The 19,938-nt window shown below is 41.7% G+C and overlaps 1 protein-coding gene across 2 annotated transcripts in view; it reads left to right on the top strand.

Annotated features, from left to right (window-relative positions):
* Positions 1-19,938, top strand: part of LOC129815270 (receptor-type tyrosine-protein phosphatase gamma-like) — a 233,339-nt gene that overhangs the window by 153,258 nt on the left and 60,143 nt on the right. For both annotated transcript variants that reach the window (XM_055868933.1, XM_055868932.1), the window contains exons 5-6: positions 15,559-15,654; positions 19,472-19,538. In XM_055868933.1, coding sequence (XP_055724908.1) covers positions 15,559-15,654; positions 19,472-19,538 — 163 coding nt within the window. The remainder of the gene's footprint in view (positions 1-15,558; positions 15,655-19,471; positions 19,539-19,938) is intronic.

The raw sequence follows: 19,938 nt of genomic DNA, 5'->3' as shown, positions 1-19,938 counted from the left end.
TATTCCTCAGTAAAGGGAGCATGTGTAAATATTTAATGAACATAAGATTCAACAACTGAGACATAAACTGAACAAGTTCCACAGACATGTAACTAACAGAAAGGGAATAATATGTCACTGAACAAAGGGGGGGTCGAATCAAAAGTATCTGGTGTGGCCACCAGCAGCATTAGGTACTGCAGTGCGTCTCCTCCTCATGGACTCCACCAGATTTGCCAGTTCTTGCTGTGAGATGTTACTCCAATCTTCCACCAAGGCACCTGTAAGTTCCCGGACATTTATGGGGGGGAATGGCCCTAGCTGTCACCCTCCGATCCAAAAGGTCCCAGAAGTGCTCAATGGGATTGAGATCCGGGCTCTTCGCTGGCCATGGCAAAACACTGACATTCCTGTCTTGCAGGAAATCACGCACAGAACGAGCAGTATGGCTGGTGGCATTGTCATGCTGGAGGGTCATGTCAGGATGAGCCCTCAGGAAGTGTACCACATGAGGGAGGAAGATGTCTTCCTTGTAACACACAGTGTTGAGATTGCCTGCAGTGACAACAAGCTCAGTCCAATGATGTGGTGACACACCAGACCATGACGGACCCTCCAACTCCAAATCGATCCCGCTCCAGAGTACAGGCCTCTGTTACGCTCATTCCTTCGACGATAAACGCAAATCCGACCATCACCCCTGGTGAGACAAGACTGTGACTCGTCAGTGAAGAGCACTTTTTGCCAGTCCTGTCTGGTCCAGTGACGGTGGGTTTGTGCCCATAGGCCACGTTGTTGCCGGTGATGTCTGGTGCTGTGCATGTGTTACACGTGGTCTGCCACTGCGAGGACGATCAGCTGTCCATCCTGTCTCCCTGTAACGCTGTCTTAGGCGTCTCACAGTATGGACATTGCAATTTATTGCCACATCTGCAGTCCTCATGGCACATTCACACAGATGAGCACCCTGGGCATCTTCCTTTTGGTGTTTTTAAGAGTCAGTAAAAAGGCCTCTTTAATGTCCTAAGTTTTCATACCTGTGACCTTAGTTGCCTACCGTCTGTAAGCTGTTAGTGTTTTAACCTCTTGGGTAGGGAGCAGTATTTTCACGTCTGAATGAAAAACGTGCCCAAAGTAAACTACCTGTTACTCAGGCCCAGAAGCTGAGATATGCATATAATTGGTACATTTGGATAGAAAACACTCTAAAATGTCTAATACTGTTAAAATTATGTTTGTGAGTATAACATAACTGATATGGCAGGCGAAACCCCGAGAACAAACCATCCCCCCAACAATAAAAATTCAGCCTACCGCTGTTTTCAATGGCTGTCACTTTTATTATAAGGCGAAATCCCCCCAGATTGCAGTTCCTAGGGCTTCCACTAGATGTTAACAGTCTTTAGAAAGAGTTTAATGCTGGTTTTTGGAAAAATGAGCCATAAATTGGAGTTTTTCTAGGTGTCTCCCATTTTGGCTGTAGTGTTTCCAAGCGCGTTCTTTGGTATTTTTCTCCTGAAAAGACAATAACGATTCTCCGTCTTAAATTTGACCGTTTATTTACATATTAGGGTACCTACGGTTTAATTATAAACGTTGTTTGACTTGTTTGGAAAAGTTTATTAGTAACGTTTGGGATTCATTTTGTATGCATTTTGATGGAGGGAAACTTAGTGGATTATTGACTGAAGCGCGGCAGCTAAACTTTTATGGATATAAAAAAGGACATTATCGAACAAAAGGACCATTTGTGATGTAACTGGGACCTTTTGGAGTGCCAGCAGAAGAAAATCATCAAAGGTAAGGCATTTATTATATCGCTATTTCTGACTTTCGTGGCGCACCCGCCTGGTTGAAATATGTTTTTCATGGTTTTGTATGCGGGGCGCTGTCCTCAGATAATCGCATGATGTGCTTTCGCTGCCTTTTTGAAATCTGACACAGCGGCTGGATTAACAAGAAGTTAAGCTTTATTTTGATGTATTACACTTGTGATTTTATGAAAGTTAAATATTTATACTTCTGTAGTTTGAATTTCGCACTCTGCAATTTCACTGGATGTTGGCCAGGTGGGACGCTACCGTCCTGCCCATAAGAAGTTAACGACCGTTCCACATGTGCATGTTCATTAATTGTTTATGGTTCATTGAACAAGCATGGGAAACCGTGTTTAAACCCTTTACAATGAAGATCTGTGAAGTTATTTGGATTTTTATGAATTATCTCTGAAGACAGGGTCCTGAAAAAGGGAAGTTTATTTTTTTGCTGAGTTTGTGAAAATGGTACATTTCTATGTTTTGTAGTGAAAATGATAGAGGAAGATAAGTGTTTCTAATGACATCATCGGTGTGCGTCGTGTGATTTTGACCAATTGTCATTGGCATTGCCTACTAATTGTCATTGGAAACACTTATCTTTCACAATCTTTTTTACTACAAAACATAGAAACACATCATTTTCACCTATGCAGATGTTGGGCTAGTGCTGGAGACGATGAATATGACGTTGAAAATTTTTGAAGTCCTGACGTCAACTTTTCCTGAATCAGTGTGGTTTTTATGTGCTTTATGTTCATTTTGTATCATTTGTTGTGGTAATTGCCCCATTTTATCACTATGAAAGTATGACTCTGACATTTAGCTGTAACATCGACACTTTGCAATTTCAGCATGGACTAGAACTTCAACTGATTCAGTGTGACTTTTATGTTCTCTGTGTTCTTTATAGCTACATCGGTTGTGCCCTTTTTATCGCTATAAAAGTATTTGATAATTGAGTATCAAGTTCTCTCTAAGTGGGCACTTGACAGGAGTTGGTCTTGTGTGTGCCAGACTTGGTGAGGGAATGAAGCTTGGGGGTGCTAAAGCAGAGCTTAGCTAATTGACTAATGTAGCTAATAATGTTTGAATGTTGATGGATGGCTAGTGCTAGCTGTGTGTGTGTGTATACGTGTGGATGCGTTTAACTATACTTGTGGGGACCAGGAGTCCCCACAAGAATAGTAAACAAAAATGTGAGCAACTGGAGACATTTTGTTAGTCCCCACAAGGTCAAATGCTATTTCAGGGGGTTAAGGTTACAATTAGTGTTAGGGTTAGATTTAGGTTTAGAGTCAGGTTTAGGAGCTAGGGTTAGTTTTAGGATTTTCAGGTTACGGTAAGGATACGGGTCAGGGTTAGGGGTTAAGGAAAATAGGATTTTGAATGGGACTGAATTGTGTGTCTCCACAGGGTTAGTTATACAAGACTGTGTGTGTGTGTGTGTGTGTGTGTGTGTGTGTGTGTGTGTGTGTGTGTGTGTGTGTGTGTGTGTGTGCGCGATAGATAGCCATTGCCCTACTAGCTCTCAGACAGACAACAAATGGGTGCCATTAAGGACTGCAGTTAAAAGAACTTGAGGAAAGTGATTAAGTATAATTAGCTTGATTGGACCACTTGCCTTTGTGCCTTTTTTACTCTATGCATTAAAGGATTGATTTACTATTTATTTATTTTCTCCTCAATGCAATCTGTCATCAGCAGCAACCTTGATTGTCATGGGTATTATTGTAGTGTTCTGTTGCACGTTGTCTGGAAGGTGCTTCACTAGGATATTGATGCTTGATTTTAGCTTGTATAGTGTGTGTTAGCTGTTAAGCAACGTATAGTGTGAAGACAAGCAGAATACAATATGATATAATATACAGTGTCTTCAGAAAGCATTTACACCCCTTTACTTTACACATTTAGTTTCTCACCCTGAATTTAAAATCGATTAAATTGAGATTTTGTGTCATTGATCTACACACAATGCCCCATAATGTCAAAATGAAATGTTGTTTATAGACATGTTTCGAAAATGAATGAAAAATGAAAAGCTGAAATAGTACCCGCAAAACACCAGTCTCAACGTCAACAGTGAAGAGGCGACTCCGGGATGCTGGCCTTCTAGGCAGAGTTCTTCTGTCCGGTGTTTGTTTTTTTGCCCATCTTAATCTTTTATTTTTATTGGTCTGAGATATGGCTTTTTCTTTGCAACTCTGCCTAGAAGGCCAGCATCCCGGAGTCGCCTCTTCACTGTTGACGTTGAGACTGGTGTTTTGCGGGTACTATTTAATGAAGCTGCCAATTGAGGACTTGTAAGGCGTCTGTTTCTCAAACTAGACATTCTAATGTACTTGTCCTCTTGCTCAGTTGTGCACTGGGGCCTCCCACTCCTCTTTCTATTCTGGTTAGAGCAAGTTTGCGCTGTTCTGTGAAGGGAGTAGTACATAGCGTTGTACGAAATCTTCAGTTTCTTGGCAATTTCTAGCATGGAATAGCCTTCATTTCTCAGAACAAGAATAGACTGATGAGTTTCAGAAGAAAGTTCTTTGTTTCTGGCTATTTTGAGCCTGTAATGGAATCCACAAATGCTGATGCTCCTGATACTCAACTAGTCTAAAGATGGCCAGTCTTATTGCTTCTTTAATCAACAACAGTTTTCAGCTGTGATAACATAATTGCAAAAGGGTTTTCTAATGATCAATTAGCCTTTTAAAATTATAAACTTGGATTAGCTAACACAACGTGCCATTGGAACACAGGTGTGATGGTTGCTGATAATGGGCCTCTGTACACCTATGTACATAGATATTCCATAAAAATCTGCTGTTTCCAGCGACAATAGTCATTTACAAGATTAACAAAGTCTACACTTTATTTCTGATCAATTTGATGTTATTCATTGACAAAAAATATGCTTTTCTTTCAGAAAAAAGGACAATTCTAAATGACCCCAAACTTTTGAACGGTAGTGTATATTAGTGTTGTATTTTTCAAATGTTTTATAAATGTTAGAATTTGTCTTCCACTTAGACATGACAAAGTATTTTGTGTAGATCTTTGACCAGATATGATAATTAAATCCATTCTAATCCCACTTTGTAACACAACAAAATTCCATTTGCGTCTGTGACAAACAAACGTCTTCTGATGATGTGCCATAGCTTCTGTATTTTACACAAAGCCTTGTGTGTGTATTAATGCACCAGACAGGACATCTCCTGAGCATTATCTACTGTCCCTGAACAGTTCAAGGCTGTCTGATGGCTGATTGATCCAATTATTCCTGGCTGGAGAACAGCAACACGGCTCAGTGCCTACTCATCTGATTAAAGAGAGAGACAGAGGGAGGGAGAGAGGGAAGCAACGATAAAGCAACAGACAAGTTGTGATGCAAACACAAACACACAGGGTGAGATGGGGACGTGGCGGCCACATCCGTTTGATGAGGGGGGAGCTTTTATATTCAGTTTGAGTAAAGAGACTGTTGATTGCTTGCACTTCTTTGATGGTGCTGTTCTCTCCCAGCTTTGTGGTTGTATTTCATGCATTCACACTCACACAAATCAAGCAGACACATGCATAGGCCTACATTTTCAGAGTGTATCATTCTCAGAGTAAATGCATTTGGGAGCTGTGCATTGATAGCATTAAGGCATGGAGTTAGGTCTTAGTGAAGAGTATAATCCTGCTGTGGATCCATGCTCACTATGCTACTGCAGGGTTCGATACTGCGACAAAAGCAGTCGCATTTGCGACCGATTGACTTTAATTGTCGACACATTAATCGACACATTTTTAATTGGTCGCAAGGGTGCCAGTGAGAAAAATGTACCTGGTCACGTTAGTTTTTTGTTCACAATTAGCATTTTTTTTTTTTTTTTATATCATCATGATTTATTCAAACATTAATGTGTAATTAACCAAAAACAGAAAACAACTGCACGGGAATGCCCCTATCTGGGTGTGTCAGGGCTCAACTTCACTTGAATGCCCCTATCTGGGTGTGTCAGGGCTCAACTTCACTTGAATGCCCCTGTCAAAAAGTGTCAGGGGTCGACATGCATGGAAGGTTTTGGAAACCCTCCGGGACAGTCAATGAAAAAAATATTGTTATAATGCGATTTTTAATCTAGGCTATATAATTTATTTTAAAAAAACAGATGGATTCTCGAAGCTGTTCGTTTGCTATGTCGATTGTGCACACACAGAGTACAAGACATTGAGAACACCTTCTTAATATTGAGTTGCACCCCCTTTTTGCCCTCAGAACAGCCTCAATTTGTCAGGGCATGGACTCTACAAGGTGTCAAAAGCCTTCCACAGGGATGCTGGTCCATATTGACTCCAATGATTCCCACTGTTGTGTTAAGTTGGCTAGATGTCCTTTGGGTGGTGGACCATTCTTGATACACACTGTTGAGCGTGAAAAACCCAGCATCATTGCAGTTCTTGAAATAAAACCGGTGCGCCTGGCACCTACTCCCATACCCTGTTCAAAGGCACTTGAATATTTGGTCTTGCCCATTCACCCTCTAAATGGCTCAGAATCCATTTCTCAATTGCCTCAAGGCTTCAAAATATTTAACCTGTCTCCTCCTCTTCATCTACACTGATTGAAGTTGATTTAACAAGTGACATCAATAAGAGATCGTAGCTTTCACCTAGATTGTGAGTTTTTGTCACAACCCGGCTTGTGGGAAGTGACAAAGAGCTCTTATAGGACCAGGGCACAAATAATAATATTATAATAATCAATAATTGTGCTCTTTATTTAACCATCTTACATATAAAACCTTATTTGTTAATCGAAAATTGTGAATAACTCACCACAGGTTAATGAGAAGGATATGCTTGAAAGGATGCACATAACTCTGCAATGTTGGGTTTGTTTAGAGAGAGTCTCAGTCTTAAATCATTTTCCACACATAGTCTGTGCCTGTATTCAGTTTTCATGCTAGTAAGGACTGAGAATCCACTCTCACATAGGCACGTGGTTGCAAAGAGCATCAGTGTCTAAACAGTGTGATTTGCCAAGGCAGGATACTCTGAGCTCATCCCAATCCAGAAATCTGGCAGTGGCTTCTGATTAAATTACATTTTCACAGAACCGCTTTTTGCAATTTCGATGAGGCTCTCTTGTTCAGATATCGGTAAGTGGACTGGAGGCAGGGCATGAAAGGGATAACGAATCCAGTTGTTTGTGTTATCTGTTTCGGGAATGTACCTGTGTAATTGCGCACTCAACTCACTCAGGTGCTTCACTATATTACATTTGACATTGTCCGAAAGCTTGAGTTCATTTGCACACAAAAAATCATACAATGATGGAAAGACCTGTGTGTTGTCCTTGTTAATGCAGACAGAGAAGAGCTCCAACTTCTTAATCATAGCCTTCATTTTGTCCCGCACATTGAATATTGTTGTGGAGAGTCCCTGTAATCCTAGATTCAGATCATTCAGGCAAGAAAAAACATCACCCAGATAGGCCAGTCGTTTGAGAAACTCGTCATGTCGTGTCGCGTCGTGAAACAGTGTTGTTTGATGAAAGCATTGTCTGTGTAATTTTTTGGGCCTTTTCTCCCAGCATTGTCTGAGCCATATCTGCGGCAGAATTATGTCCTCCACAATAGTATGGGGCTTGCCTGTCCTAGCCACTCGGTAGCTCACCATATAATACGCTTCTAGCCCCTTCTTATTCATGGTATCTGTTGCTTTTATACATGTCTTACTACTCGAAAGTTGCCTTAATTCTCGCTCAGAAAAATCCTCTGGCTTATTTTTCTAATTGGCATGTTTTGTTTCTAAATGTCTACGCAAGAGTGAAGGTTTCATCGAGTTGTGAGATAGTACCTTTGCACATATAACACTGTCGCTGAGGAAAGGCACTACTCCCAATACAAGTGAACCCCAAATCAATGTAGTTCTTATCATATTATCGCCTCTTCGATTGTCCAACGTCCCTGTCTGTTGTTCGGTGCTTTCCTGGGTAAGGGTGAAGGTTGTGAAGCTCTTTGGCTGCATCAGATTCACAACTGTCAGTGTCCATGCTAGCTGGGCTAACAACAAATGTAGAATTACTGATGCTAGCATTGGATGTGCTCGTGGAAGCAGAACAGCTTGTGTCGTCGACGGGTGCAGGTGTAGTACTGCTAGTAGTAGCAGTACTACCAGTATAGCTGGTATGTGCCTTCATTTTTTTGACCATTTATCAATTTTTGAGCAAATGGAATGAGCAGCAGCTACTTTTGGCTACATACGGACCGTTAGTGGAATTCCCGCAAGAGAGCAACGGTTAATGTGATTGGATGTTAATTATTTGACTATTGGTTATTTCGCTGAACACTAGATGGTTTAATTTTATTTTTGGCAGTGAAACGAGGCTACTCAGGCGAGAGAGAAAAATCTCACCCAAATGTGTAGCCCCGTTGGAAAATATAAATGGACTGTTTAAAAATGTAAAGGGAAAAAAATGTAATCATTAAAAAAAAATGTGAATCATTTTTTTGGGGGCGTACCCCCAATGGCATTGCGCTTAGCCCAGTTTGGGAATACCTGCTTTACCTGTGGCAAAACCATGTGTGGTTATCATGAGCAAGACAACGTCGAATGTTGGCTTCAGCTTGGGTTTCCATACAAAGCATTCCATTACAAAGGGAATCCTGTTTTTGGTCGCTTTCTCATTTTAAAACAATAACCCATCAATAACTCTTCAACATCTCAAATGGCGAGACTGACTAGCTACCACATGGACAGACTTCTTTAGTGTGTTTGTGTCGGTAGCATGCTGACTATTTAGTTAGGCAATACCCACATTATTCAGACATATTTTAGGATACAAAAATAATGTCAATGAATAATGCCCTTGGGTAGACCTATTCAAAAATGCATACTTATTTGCATAGATTTTGGGGGAGATAGTTTTTCTATAGGCTATTACAACAATTAAATGTAACACGTAGGTCCTTGAAAATTACAATTATGTGCTTGAAAAAGTCCTTGAAAGTTCTTGAATTTGACTTGCCAATGTCTGCATGAACCCTGTATATGTGACTTGCTCAGCCACAAATGAAAGTTAAATCACCTGCTATTAAAATGACGCACACATCATTCGCCTACCTGTCGGACCTTGACACGGCCAGTATATTTTTAATTTGGGCCAGTAGCTTTCAGTTGCATGGTAATGGCAAATTTTGCCTGCTGTGTACGTTGCTCGTTTTTTTTGTTGCTGTGGTATTGTTTTGATATTATTCTGCCCTCTAGAGGATTTTGCAGAAAATAACATATAGCAGTTTGAAATCTACAATAAAAACATTTTACTTTATTTTGTCTATTTTCTTTGCTGTTACAGCGAATCTATCCAAATTAATGTAAGAACACAGGGGCATGCTAATTTAAAAGATTGCTAGTCATTATTAGCCTGGTTCTGCAAGCACATTATGGGACACAGGTCAGGTCCATTTTGATCATTTGAATTTAAAAAAAATGGTGTAACCATATCATGTTGAAAGCACCAGTGCCACTAGTGGAAAAAGATACAACAGCCCTAATATTGTGAAAAAAAAGATAATTATGTTGAAATCCAGAGTCACCTTTGCTTATTTTCCAAGTTACAGTAGCTTGCGAAAGTTTCACCCCCCTTGGCATTTTTCCTATTTAGTTGCCTTACAACCTGGAATGAAAATAGATTTTTGGGAGGTTTGTATCATTTGATTTACACAACATGCCTACCACTTTGAAGATGCAAAATATTTTTTATTGTCAAACAAACAAGAAATAAGACCAAAAAAAAACTGAACTTGAGCGTGCATAATTATTCCCCCCAAAGTCAGTACTTTGTAGAGCCATCTTTTGCAGCAATTGCAGCTGCAAGTCTCTTGGGTTATGTCTCTATAAGCTTGGCACATCTAGCCACTGGGATTTTTGCCCATTCTTCAAGGCAAAACTGCTCCAGCTCCGTCAAGTTGGATGGGTTCCGCTGGTGTACAGCAATCTTTAAGTCATACCACAGATTCTCAATTGGATTGAGGTCTGGGCTTTGACTAGGCCATTCCAAGACATTTAAATGTTTCCCCTTAAACCGCTCGAGTGTTGCTTTAGCAGTATGCTTAGGGTCATTGTCCTGCTGGAAGGTGAACCTCCGTCCCAGTCTCAAATCTCTGGAAGACTGAAACAGGGTTCCCTCTAGAATTTCCTTGTATTTAGCGCCATCCATCATTCCTTCAATTCTGACCAGTTTTCCAGTCCCTGCTAATGAAAAACATCCCCACAGCATGATGCTGCCACCATGCTTCACTGTGGGGAAGGTGTTCTTGGGGTTATGAGAGGTGTTGGGTTTGTGCCAGACATAGCGTTTTCCTTGATGGCCAAAAAGCTCAACGTTAGTCTCATCTGACCAGAGTTCCATATGTTTGGGGAGTCTCTCACATGCATTTTGGCGAACACCAAACATGTTTGTTTGTTTTTTTCTTTAAGCAATGGCTTTTTTCTGGTCACACAAAGCCTAGCTCTGTGGAGTATACGGCTTGAAGTGGTGTTATGGACAGATTCTCCAATCTTTGCTGTGGAGCTTTGCAGCTCCTTCCAGGTTATCTTTGGTCTCTTTGTTGCCTCTGGTTAATTCCCTCCTTTGCATGGTCTGTGAGTTTTGGTGGGTGGCCCTCTCTTGGCAGGTTTGTTGTGGTGCCATATTCTTTCCATTTTTTAATAATTGATTTAATGGTGCTCCGTGGGATGTTCAAAGTTTCAGATATTTTTTTTATAACCCAACCATGATCTGTGCTTCTCCACAACTTTGTCACTGACCTGTTTGGAGAGCTCATTGGTCTTCATGGTGCCGCTTGTTTGGTGGTGCCCCTTGCTTTGTGGTGTTGCAGACTCTGGGGCCTTTCAAAATTCGATTTATTGCCTACCTCATGCCTTTTGCACACATTGTATATAGATTCTCTTTTTTCTACCATGTTATTGACTTGTCTATTGTTTACTCCATGTGTAACTCTGTGTTGTTGTCTGTTCACACTGCTATGCTTTATCTTGGCCAGGTCGCAGTTGCAAATGAGAACTTGTTCTCAACTAGCCTACCTGGTTAAATAAAGGTGAAATTAAAAAAACAAAAAAAAAACAGGTGTATATAAATTGAGATCATGTGACAATTAGATTGTCACACAGGTGGACTTTATTGAACTAATGATGTGACTTCTGAAGGTAATTGGTTGCACCAGATCTTATTTAGGGGCTTCATAGCAAAGGGGGTGCACCAATTTATTTTTTGAATTTCACTTCACCAATTTGGACTATTTTGTGTATGTCCATTACATGAAATCCAAATAAAAATCAATTTTAATTACAGGTTATAATGCAACAAAATAGGAAAAATGCCAAATGGGATGAATACTTTTGCAAGGCACTGTATAGCACACAATATTTGACATACAGCAGGTTTTTAAAGGACCAAAGATTTTGGTCTGCTTCGTGTGGAACAATGGCACTGCAGTGGATAGCAGCTGTTTTACTATTTTGTATGTTTTTTGTCGCTCATCTTAACTTTTTTTATATGTTTCCTATGACCGAAAAGAGCTTCTGGACATCAGAACAGCGATCACTTACCACGATTTTGATGAAGAGTTCTACCTCAACATGTCGGAGGCGCAGGACTTACTGCTCCCTGGACCAGGCCCTAATCCCCGAACTCAGAAAAGAATAAGGCAGCGTTAGAGAGGCCAACGTACGGGCACCCTGACAAATCTACGTCGGCGAATACATAAACCACCTCTACTCAAGCGTATAATCACTGAACAAACTGGACATGCTCTGTTTAAGACTATCCTATCGTCAGGACCTGAAGAACAGTAATATTCTGTTTCTCTGAGTCATTTGTTGAACAAGGACATAGATAATATATATCTAGCTGGTTTTTCTATGCATCTGCATGACAGAACGGCAGCGTCAGGTAAGCTCAAGGGGGGAGGTGTGTGTCTCTTTGTTAACTGCTGGTGCGCAATCTCTAATATTAAGGACGTCTCGAGGTTCTGCTCGCCTGAGTTAGAATACCTTGAGCGCTATACCGTATTCCTGGGTATTTGGAAATAGCCACGGGATGGTTTTTCAATACCTTCAATACCTTTGAAACTATTTCTTATGTTTTTCAATACATTTGAATATTTGTAGCTATTTTTTAAGTCAAAACCAACAGTCAACTTGTGTAATGCCTTAGGAGATAAAGCAGATTGTGTTCTTATTTCACCTGTCACATTATTTGACATTATGAAGCGTACTTAGTTCCCCAGAACAGTTGAGCCAGTCACATGTTTGTTTGTAAATAGCACAACAGGAGAAAACGATATCCCGCTGTCTATTGACAGGGGTCGCTTTTTTATATTGAAAGTCAACAGTGTTCTTTGCTTGAATAGACTGATCAGGGACGTGCAACTATAGTTTTCCTTCACATTAGTGCAACACATTCGGCATAAAATAGCTTCATTTTCATCAGATGACAACAGAAGTGCAACTCTATTTGGCTGGCAGCCACACAAGTAAATGAGCTTACATTGAAAAAACTAAAACAAAGCATAGCCATCATATTTCTAATGTTGAGGCCTATCATAGAATTTCCTATTGTTTTGCTTAAAGTTAATCTTGCATTTTACCAAAGAAAAATAGGATGGCTACACCAAGAAAAGTACCAGAGAAAAGTAGGTACACATCAGTCAGAGCGCTGTCTGCTGATAGAATGCCCATTTATGAATTCTGAACCCAGTTTAGAAGTACAACTGAAGCACCAAATGAATCTGCTGCCAAGCTGAAATTACAATAAGAAGCATTTTAGATCTGTGTTTACAAAACGCAGCAAGATATTTCTCATGCGTTTTATCTTTTTTTCCTGCGTGAAAAATTTGGAATTATGTGTTAACAGTACTCCTAGTTTAACTTGCTATCTAAGTAAATGGCTGAATTAATAAGGTGACTGGGAATCATATTGTGTTCGTTTTCTGCCGTGTTTGAGAAGACAAAGCACTATTTATGCATTATTTGTACAGCTGCCACTGCTATCTTGGTGCTTAAAGCTAGTGAGGGAGATAAGTGTTTCCAGCTTCAGAGATTTTTGCAGTTTGTTCCAGTCATTGGCAGCAGAGAACTGGAAAGAAAGATGACCAAAGGAGGAATTGGCTTGCGTTTCCTTGCGTTTCTTCTCCTCTCTGCTCTTTGCACTCCGGCTTCTCTCCCCTCTTCTCTGAGCAGAACAGGCAAGCCTATTGCCCCAGTGGCCCATTACTCAGACTCCACACAGACACAGTGTGTAGACATGCTGCTGGGAGAGACAGTGCTGCAAAACGTTGTTCATTTGCACCATGTCTCTCATTCACATTCGCTTGTAAATGTCCAAACTCACCAAAAATGACATTCGGTAGCTCCTACATATATATGTATAACTTTATGAGCTGGATTGCCTGTCTTTGCAATTTGTTTATTTTCTTTTGTGCTTGTTAGCATATTTAGCTAGCAGTCTCCATGGAAATCCGTTATTACTTGTAATAATTTTGTTAGCATTCTGGTAATAGACGGCAGGTAGCCTAGTGGTTAGAGCGTTGGACTAGCAACCGAAAGGTTGCAAGATTGAATCCCCGAGCTGACAAGGTACAAATCTGTCATTCTGCCCCTGAATAAGGCAGTTAACCCACTGGTCCTAGGCTGTCATTGAAAATAAGAATTTGTTCTTTACTGACTTGCCTAGTTAAATATAGGTCAAATAAAAAAGATTGCCCAATGTTTGTTTTTGCATTTTTGGCGCCACCTTGTGTACTAATCTGGTAATACCATATATCCTGGGGTGAGAGAAAGACAGTATGAAGATGTGAAAATCTGGATACTGACCTACCCTAGACCGTACTATTTAGAAAGGGGGGAAAATACTTTTTCACAGCACTGTATGTGAGAATGCTGTTTATTGACTACAGCTCAGTGTTCAACACCTTAGTGCCCTCCAAGCTCATCACTAAGCTAAGGACCCTGGGACTGACCACCTCCCTCTGCAACTGGATCCTGGACTAGTGGAGCGGGTCGAGCACTTCAAGTTCCTCAGTGTCCACATCAATAAGGATCTATCATGGTCCACACACACCAACATAGTCATGAAGAGCCTCTTCCCCCTCAGGAGACTGAAAATATTTGTCATGAGCCTTTAGATCCTCAAAATGTTCTACAGCTGCACCATTGAGAGCATCTTGACTGGCTGCATCACCGCTTGGTATAGCAACTGCTTGGCTTACAATCGCAAAGCATTACACAGGCCAGTGCATATGGCCCAGTACATCACTGGGGCCAAGCTCCCTGCAATCCAGGACCTCTATACCAGGTAGTGTCAGAGGAAGGCCCTAAAGACTCCAGCCACCCAAGTCATAGATTGTTCTCTCTGTTACCGCACGGCAAGCGGTACCGATGCACCAAGTCTGAAACCAACAGGACCCTGAACAGCTTCTACCCCCAAGCCATAAGACTGCTAAATAGTTAGTCCAGGTAGCTATTTGGTTAACTATTTAACTACCTGCATTCACCCTTTTTGCACATTTTTTTTGACTCATCACATACGCTGCTGGTACTGTTTATTGTCTGTCACTTTATTCCTGGTTATATGTACATATCTACCTCAATTACTTCGTACCCCTACACTATAGTGGGCTCCCGAGTGTCGCAGCGGTCTAAGGCACTGCATCTCAGTGCAAGAGGTGTCACTATAGTATCTGGTTCATATCCAGGCTATATCACATCTGGCCATGGTTAGTCCCATAGGGCGGTGCACAGTTGGCCCAGTGCTGGCCGGGGTTGGCCAGAGTAGGCTGTCATTGTAAATAAGAATTTGTTCTTAACTGACTTGCCTGGCTCAATAAAAAAATACACATTTATAGTTATTCATTGTGTATGTATTATTACTTTTAAGCATTTCACAGTTAGTCTACACATGTTGTTTACAAACATTTGACAGGTTTTTATTTTTGCCATGTAAAAAATATTACCGTACTGGTATTGTTCCAGTCCCTGTAGAACCCTGCTGCTACTGTCAGAACAGTACAGCACTGGGATGTGTGATTATGCTTCTGTAAGTACAGCGGCATACAGTATTACAGTACAGCACTGGGATGTGTGATTATGCTTCTGTAAGTACAGCGGCATACAGTATTACAGTACAACACTGGGATGTGTGATTATGCTTCTGTAAGTACAGCGGCATACAGTATTACAGTACAACACTGGGATGTGTGATTATGCTTCTGTAAGTACAGCGGCATACAGTATTACAGTACAGCACTGGGATGTGTGATTATGCTTCTGTAAGTACAGCGGCATACAGTATTACAGTACAGCACTGGGATGTGTGATTATGCTTCTGTAAGTACAGCGGCATACAGTATTACAGTACAGAACTGGGATGTGTGATTATGCTTCTGTAAGTACAGCGGCATACAGTATTACAGTACAGCACTGGGATGTGTGATAATAGTGGGTTTGTGTGAGGTAGACAGAATGACGGAGAAGAGGGGGGAAAGAGAAACTAGTATTTTTTTAACAAATTATTTTATAACCATTGAAAGTTGTACTGTTTACTTGCATAGCAACCTACTGAAAGGAAATATGTTTTGTGTACCTGCCAGTGTTCACTGCATTCTGTCCAAATAATTGATTTATTTTGACGTGCTAGAACCACTTAAAAGCAACCTCTAATGTTCTGTCTGCTCTCTCTCTCTCTCTCGCTCTCTCGCTCTCTCTCTCTTTCTCCTCACAGATGCAGATCTACCTGTACAACTCTGATGACTTTGACAGTCTCAGTGCGGCCATCAAGGAGAAACGCATGATTGCTGCGCTGGCTGTGTTCTTTGAGGTAAGACTGGCTTCGGGCTGTGTTGTTGTTAGAGGAGATATTTTGGTTTCAGTTGTTCCCAAACACAATGAAACTAGAGGGTAGGAATATAGTGCTCATTGGGAAATATGAACAACAGTAATGGATACACTGATCGAAAGCTGCTTGCTCTCCTGAGGCACATGCAATCTTTCTTCCTTGTCCTCGCTTTACTTCCAACTTCCCATATCCCTGAAAGAGAAGCACAGACAGACAGACAGGTGTCTTCAGGGAGTCATTACGATGAAAGAGAAGCACAGACAGACAGACAGACAGGTGTCTTCAGGGAGTCATTATGGTGAAAGAGAAGGACAGACAGACAGGTGTCTTCAGGGAGTCATTACGGTGAAAGAGAAGCACAGACAGACAGACAGACAGGTGTCTTCAGGGAGTCATTACGGTGAAAGAGAAGCACAGACAGAGTCAGAGAACAAGGGCTTCTGCCTCTATCTCTTAAAAATCCCCTCTTTACCTAAAAGAAAAGTATTTGTCCGTCTGCCTGCCTGTCTGTATTAGTATGTGGGTTGTTACATAAAGCTATTGGACAAGTAGCTATATGGTATTCTAAATAAAAAAATGAATAAATATTTTATTTCTGCAATGAAATGAACCTTCTACTGAGCACACAAGGATGAGCTTTCCACTTTGTTTCCCTGTTGGTTTGTATCTGTGCACTAACCCAGCATCATCACTCTCCAACATACACCCACAATGATCAATAACATGTTGGTACAATTATTTTAACATATTGGACCATGCATATAGCCTATGCACAGTCCATATTATCAGGTATGCTATTAAGAATAAGCATTATCACCTGTAGCCCAACTGATGCGGAATAGTGGCTAGAAATAAATAGGCTGAAGCATGAGGTTGCCTATCTGCATTTAGCCTATTGGACTAATCATTAGCATTCTATTGATGAATGTTGTCCCAACAAATTGCATACGCACAGTGAATATAATGTAGGCCTACATGTTAGGATAACCTGCCACCCGGGGTAACATGCCCCCTGCCTGTACTTCTCACAGAAACCACTTCATGTCACCATCCCCTCCAACACCTTCCCTGGTTGCCAAATGATTTTGAGGTAGGGTAGCGTTTTACCCTAAGTGACCCTACAGTTGACCCGTGTTACATTTAGCCTCACTCTCCCCTATGCACTCACAGCAAATTGCTGAGTAAAAGACCATTTATGTTTGATCCAAAAATGTGGTGTGTTGCCTCCGGAGGCATTCAGAGGCCAAATTCCCCTCCGTAGCACATCGCCGTGCGCCTCCCAAATGTTATAACAATGCGGAGGGCGCCATATAGCTACATATAGCTCCGCATTGACATGATTGGTTGACGGTAGGTGAGGGCGGGAGGTCCTGTATAAACACAAACTCACTTCCGTGACAACTTCCTTCACAACAGCTCTGCTCAACAGCTCTGCGCTGCTCCGTGAAGCGCAAGAAGTATGAATGCCCTGACTTCTGCAGAGGCTGTATCACCATTAATGCAGCATGGAAAATGCAGATGTCGGATTGACCATGCAGCGCATTTTAGGTGCTTAATAATGCCGCTGCTCTGGGTTTAAAATGGTTCAGTTTGCACATATTTAAGAGATGAGAAATAAATAAATAAGGAATGGAAAGCTGGGATCCCCCTTTTTTCAACAAGGACCATTAAAACTGCTGTTTTCGCAATTTCAAGCATTGTTGTGCATTGACTGCTTGTCAGAATGCATGTTTCCCTCCCTAGGGCACTCGCAACTTCAATGCGTCTCGAGAGGAATATTTATCTCACATAAAACACACAACAACAAGCCGACTAGGGAAATCCACTACATGACCAAAAGTATTTGGACACCTGCTCGTCGAACATCTCATTTCAAAATCATGGGCATTAATATGGAGTTGGTCCCCCCTTTGCTGCTATAACAGCCTCCACTCTTCTGGGAAGGCTTTCCACTAGATGTTGAAACATTGCTGCTGGGACTTGCTTCCATTCAGCCACGAGCATTAGTGAGGTCGGGCACTGATGTTGGCCGATTAGGCCTTGCTCGCAGTAATCATTCCAATTCATGCCAAAGGTGTTCGATGGGGTTGAGGTCAGGGCTCTGTGCAGGCCAGTCAAGTTCATCCACAGTGATCTCGACAGACCTCGCTTTGTGCACGGGGGCATTGTCATGCTGAAACAGGAAAGGGCCTTTCCCAAACTGTTGCCACAAAGATGTTAGCACAGAATCGTCTAGAATGTCATTGTATGCTGTAGCGTTAAGATTTCCCTTCACTGGAACAAACAAGTGTGAAAAACAGCCCCTATGCGTTGGGACAGGTAGCATTCTCCTGGCTTCCGCCAAACCCAGATTCATCCATCGGACTGCCAGATGGTGAAGCGTTATTCTTCACTCCAGAGAACTCCAATGGCGACGAGCTTTACACCACTCCAGCTGACGCTTTGCATTGCGCATGGTAATTGTAGGCTTGTGTGCGGCTGCTCAGCCATGGAAACCCATTTCAAGAAGCCCTCGACGAACAGTTATTGTGCTGACATTGCTTCCAGAGGCAGTTTAGAACTCGGTGGTGAGTGTTGCAACCGAGGACAGACTAATTTTACACGCTGCACGCTTCAGCACTCGGCGGTCCCGTTCTGTGAGCTTGTGTGGCCTACCACTTCGTGGCTGAGCTGCTGTTACCCCTAGATCTTTCCACTTCACAATAACAGCACTTACAGTTGACTGGCGCAGCTCCAGCAGGGCAGAAATTTGACGAACTGATATGTTGGAAAGGTGAAATCCTATGACGGTGCCACGTAAGTCACTGAGCTCTTCAGTACGAGCCATTCTACTGCTAATGTTCGTCTATGGAGATTGCATGGCTGTGTGCTCCATTTTATACACTTGTCAGAAACGGGTGTGGCCGAAATAGCTGAATCCACTAATTTGAAGGGATGTCCACATACTTTTGTATATATATAGTGTCGATAAACTATTCAAGTAAGTGGTTTTCTGATTCTTCTATTCATTACTCATTTTGGTTGCAGATGAAAAGTAAATGTGGACTGTTCTAGCATCTTCAAAGTGCGCCTCAGCAGAATATTTTTTTCATGTTCCATATTTTTTGGGGTGTGTCGGCAAGGATTTAGCCATGTCAACGCCACAGTAAAATGGCTGGTTCTATTTCTATTATACTGATGTGGTCTATTACGTAGAAGCACTCTATCCTAACACTCAGAGTCACACAGACAAAGTGGCCGGCACAGTTCCTCTCTGACAGAGAGGCAGGCAAGTTGGAGTGGGGACACAGCTGTTTCTAGGTCTGTGGCTAGACAACAACGGACCTTGTGTGATTGAAAACATAAATGCTACCATTGTTTTTCTGACAGCCCTTCAGCAATTAGCATCAGCGCCAACACACATGTATCCCGCTGAATGACATTTTAAAGAGCAGGACACTCACCTGACAGACACACACACACACATATACACACACACAGACACACCAGTTTACCATTTCTAATCGAGCTGCATTTGGGCTCCCTGATCGCTAATGGTCGCTAAGGGGGTCATATTATTATCCACATTCAGCACTTAGTTACAGACTATTACTCTCATTGGACTGACCTGAATTAGGAATGGAAGATGAGGAGGAGGAGCGGTCCCCATATCTCAACACTTTTTTCCCCTCTAAGTGTAAATAGCACATTGGGAATGTTGGTAATAAATGTGATACGTGTTCTGAACTGAGTGTGGGTACTGTAACTGCTGTTCTGGGCTGTCCTGTACAATATCCTGTCTCTTGTTTGTTGTCTTCAGGTGGGGCGGAGAGACAATGCAGCCGTAGAGCCCATCATCCAGGGACTGAAACGGGTTGTACACCACGGTGAGTATAGCACTATCGCTGTGTTCTCACTGTGCTGCTGTTCAACAACCTTAGTTCTATAGGACTTCTCAGTTAACTACAGAGTCCGCAGGGCCCCAGGTTCTCAGTCTTCCCACAGAAACACAGATATAAATACAGACACACTAATGATGGTTAAAGAAGACCTTGGCTTTATTACTTTCGCTATAATTCATACTAATAATTGGATTTATATAGCGCTTTTCTACCAACTGAGGTACATAAAGCGCTTTACATAGTAATGGGGAAACTCACCTCATCCACGGCGACCATTTTTGTGCCAGAACACTCACCAGCTATCAGGTCGAGAGGTGAGGAGGGATGTTATACCAATTAGGAATGAGGGGGATTATATCAGGGTTAATACCCCTACTCTTATGAT

The sequence above is a fragment of the Salvelinus fontinalis genome, chromosome 18 (assembly GCF_029448725.1).
Source record: "Salvelinus fontinalis isolate EN_2023a chromosome 18, ASM2944872v1, whole genome shotgun sequence".
Taxonomy (NCBI): domain Eukaryota; kingdom Metazoa; phylum Chordata; class Actinopteri; order Salmoniformes; family Salmonidae; genus Salvelinus; species Salvelinus fontinalis.
Note: the sequence above shows the minus strand (reverse complement) of the source record. Positions and strands in the feature narration are given on the sequence as shown.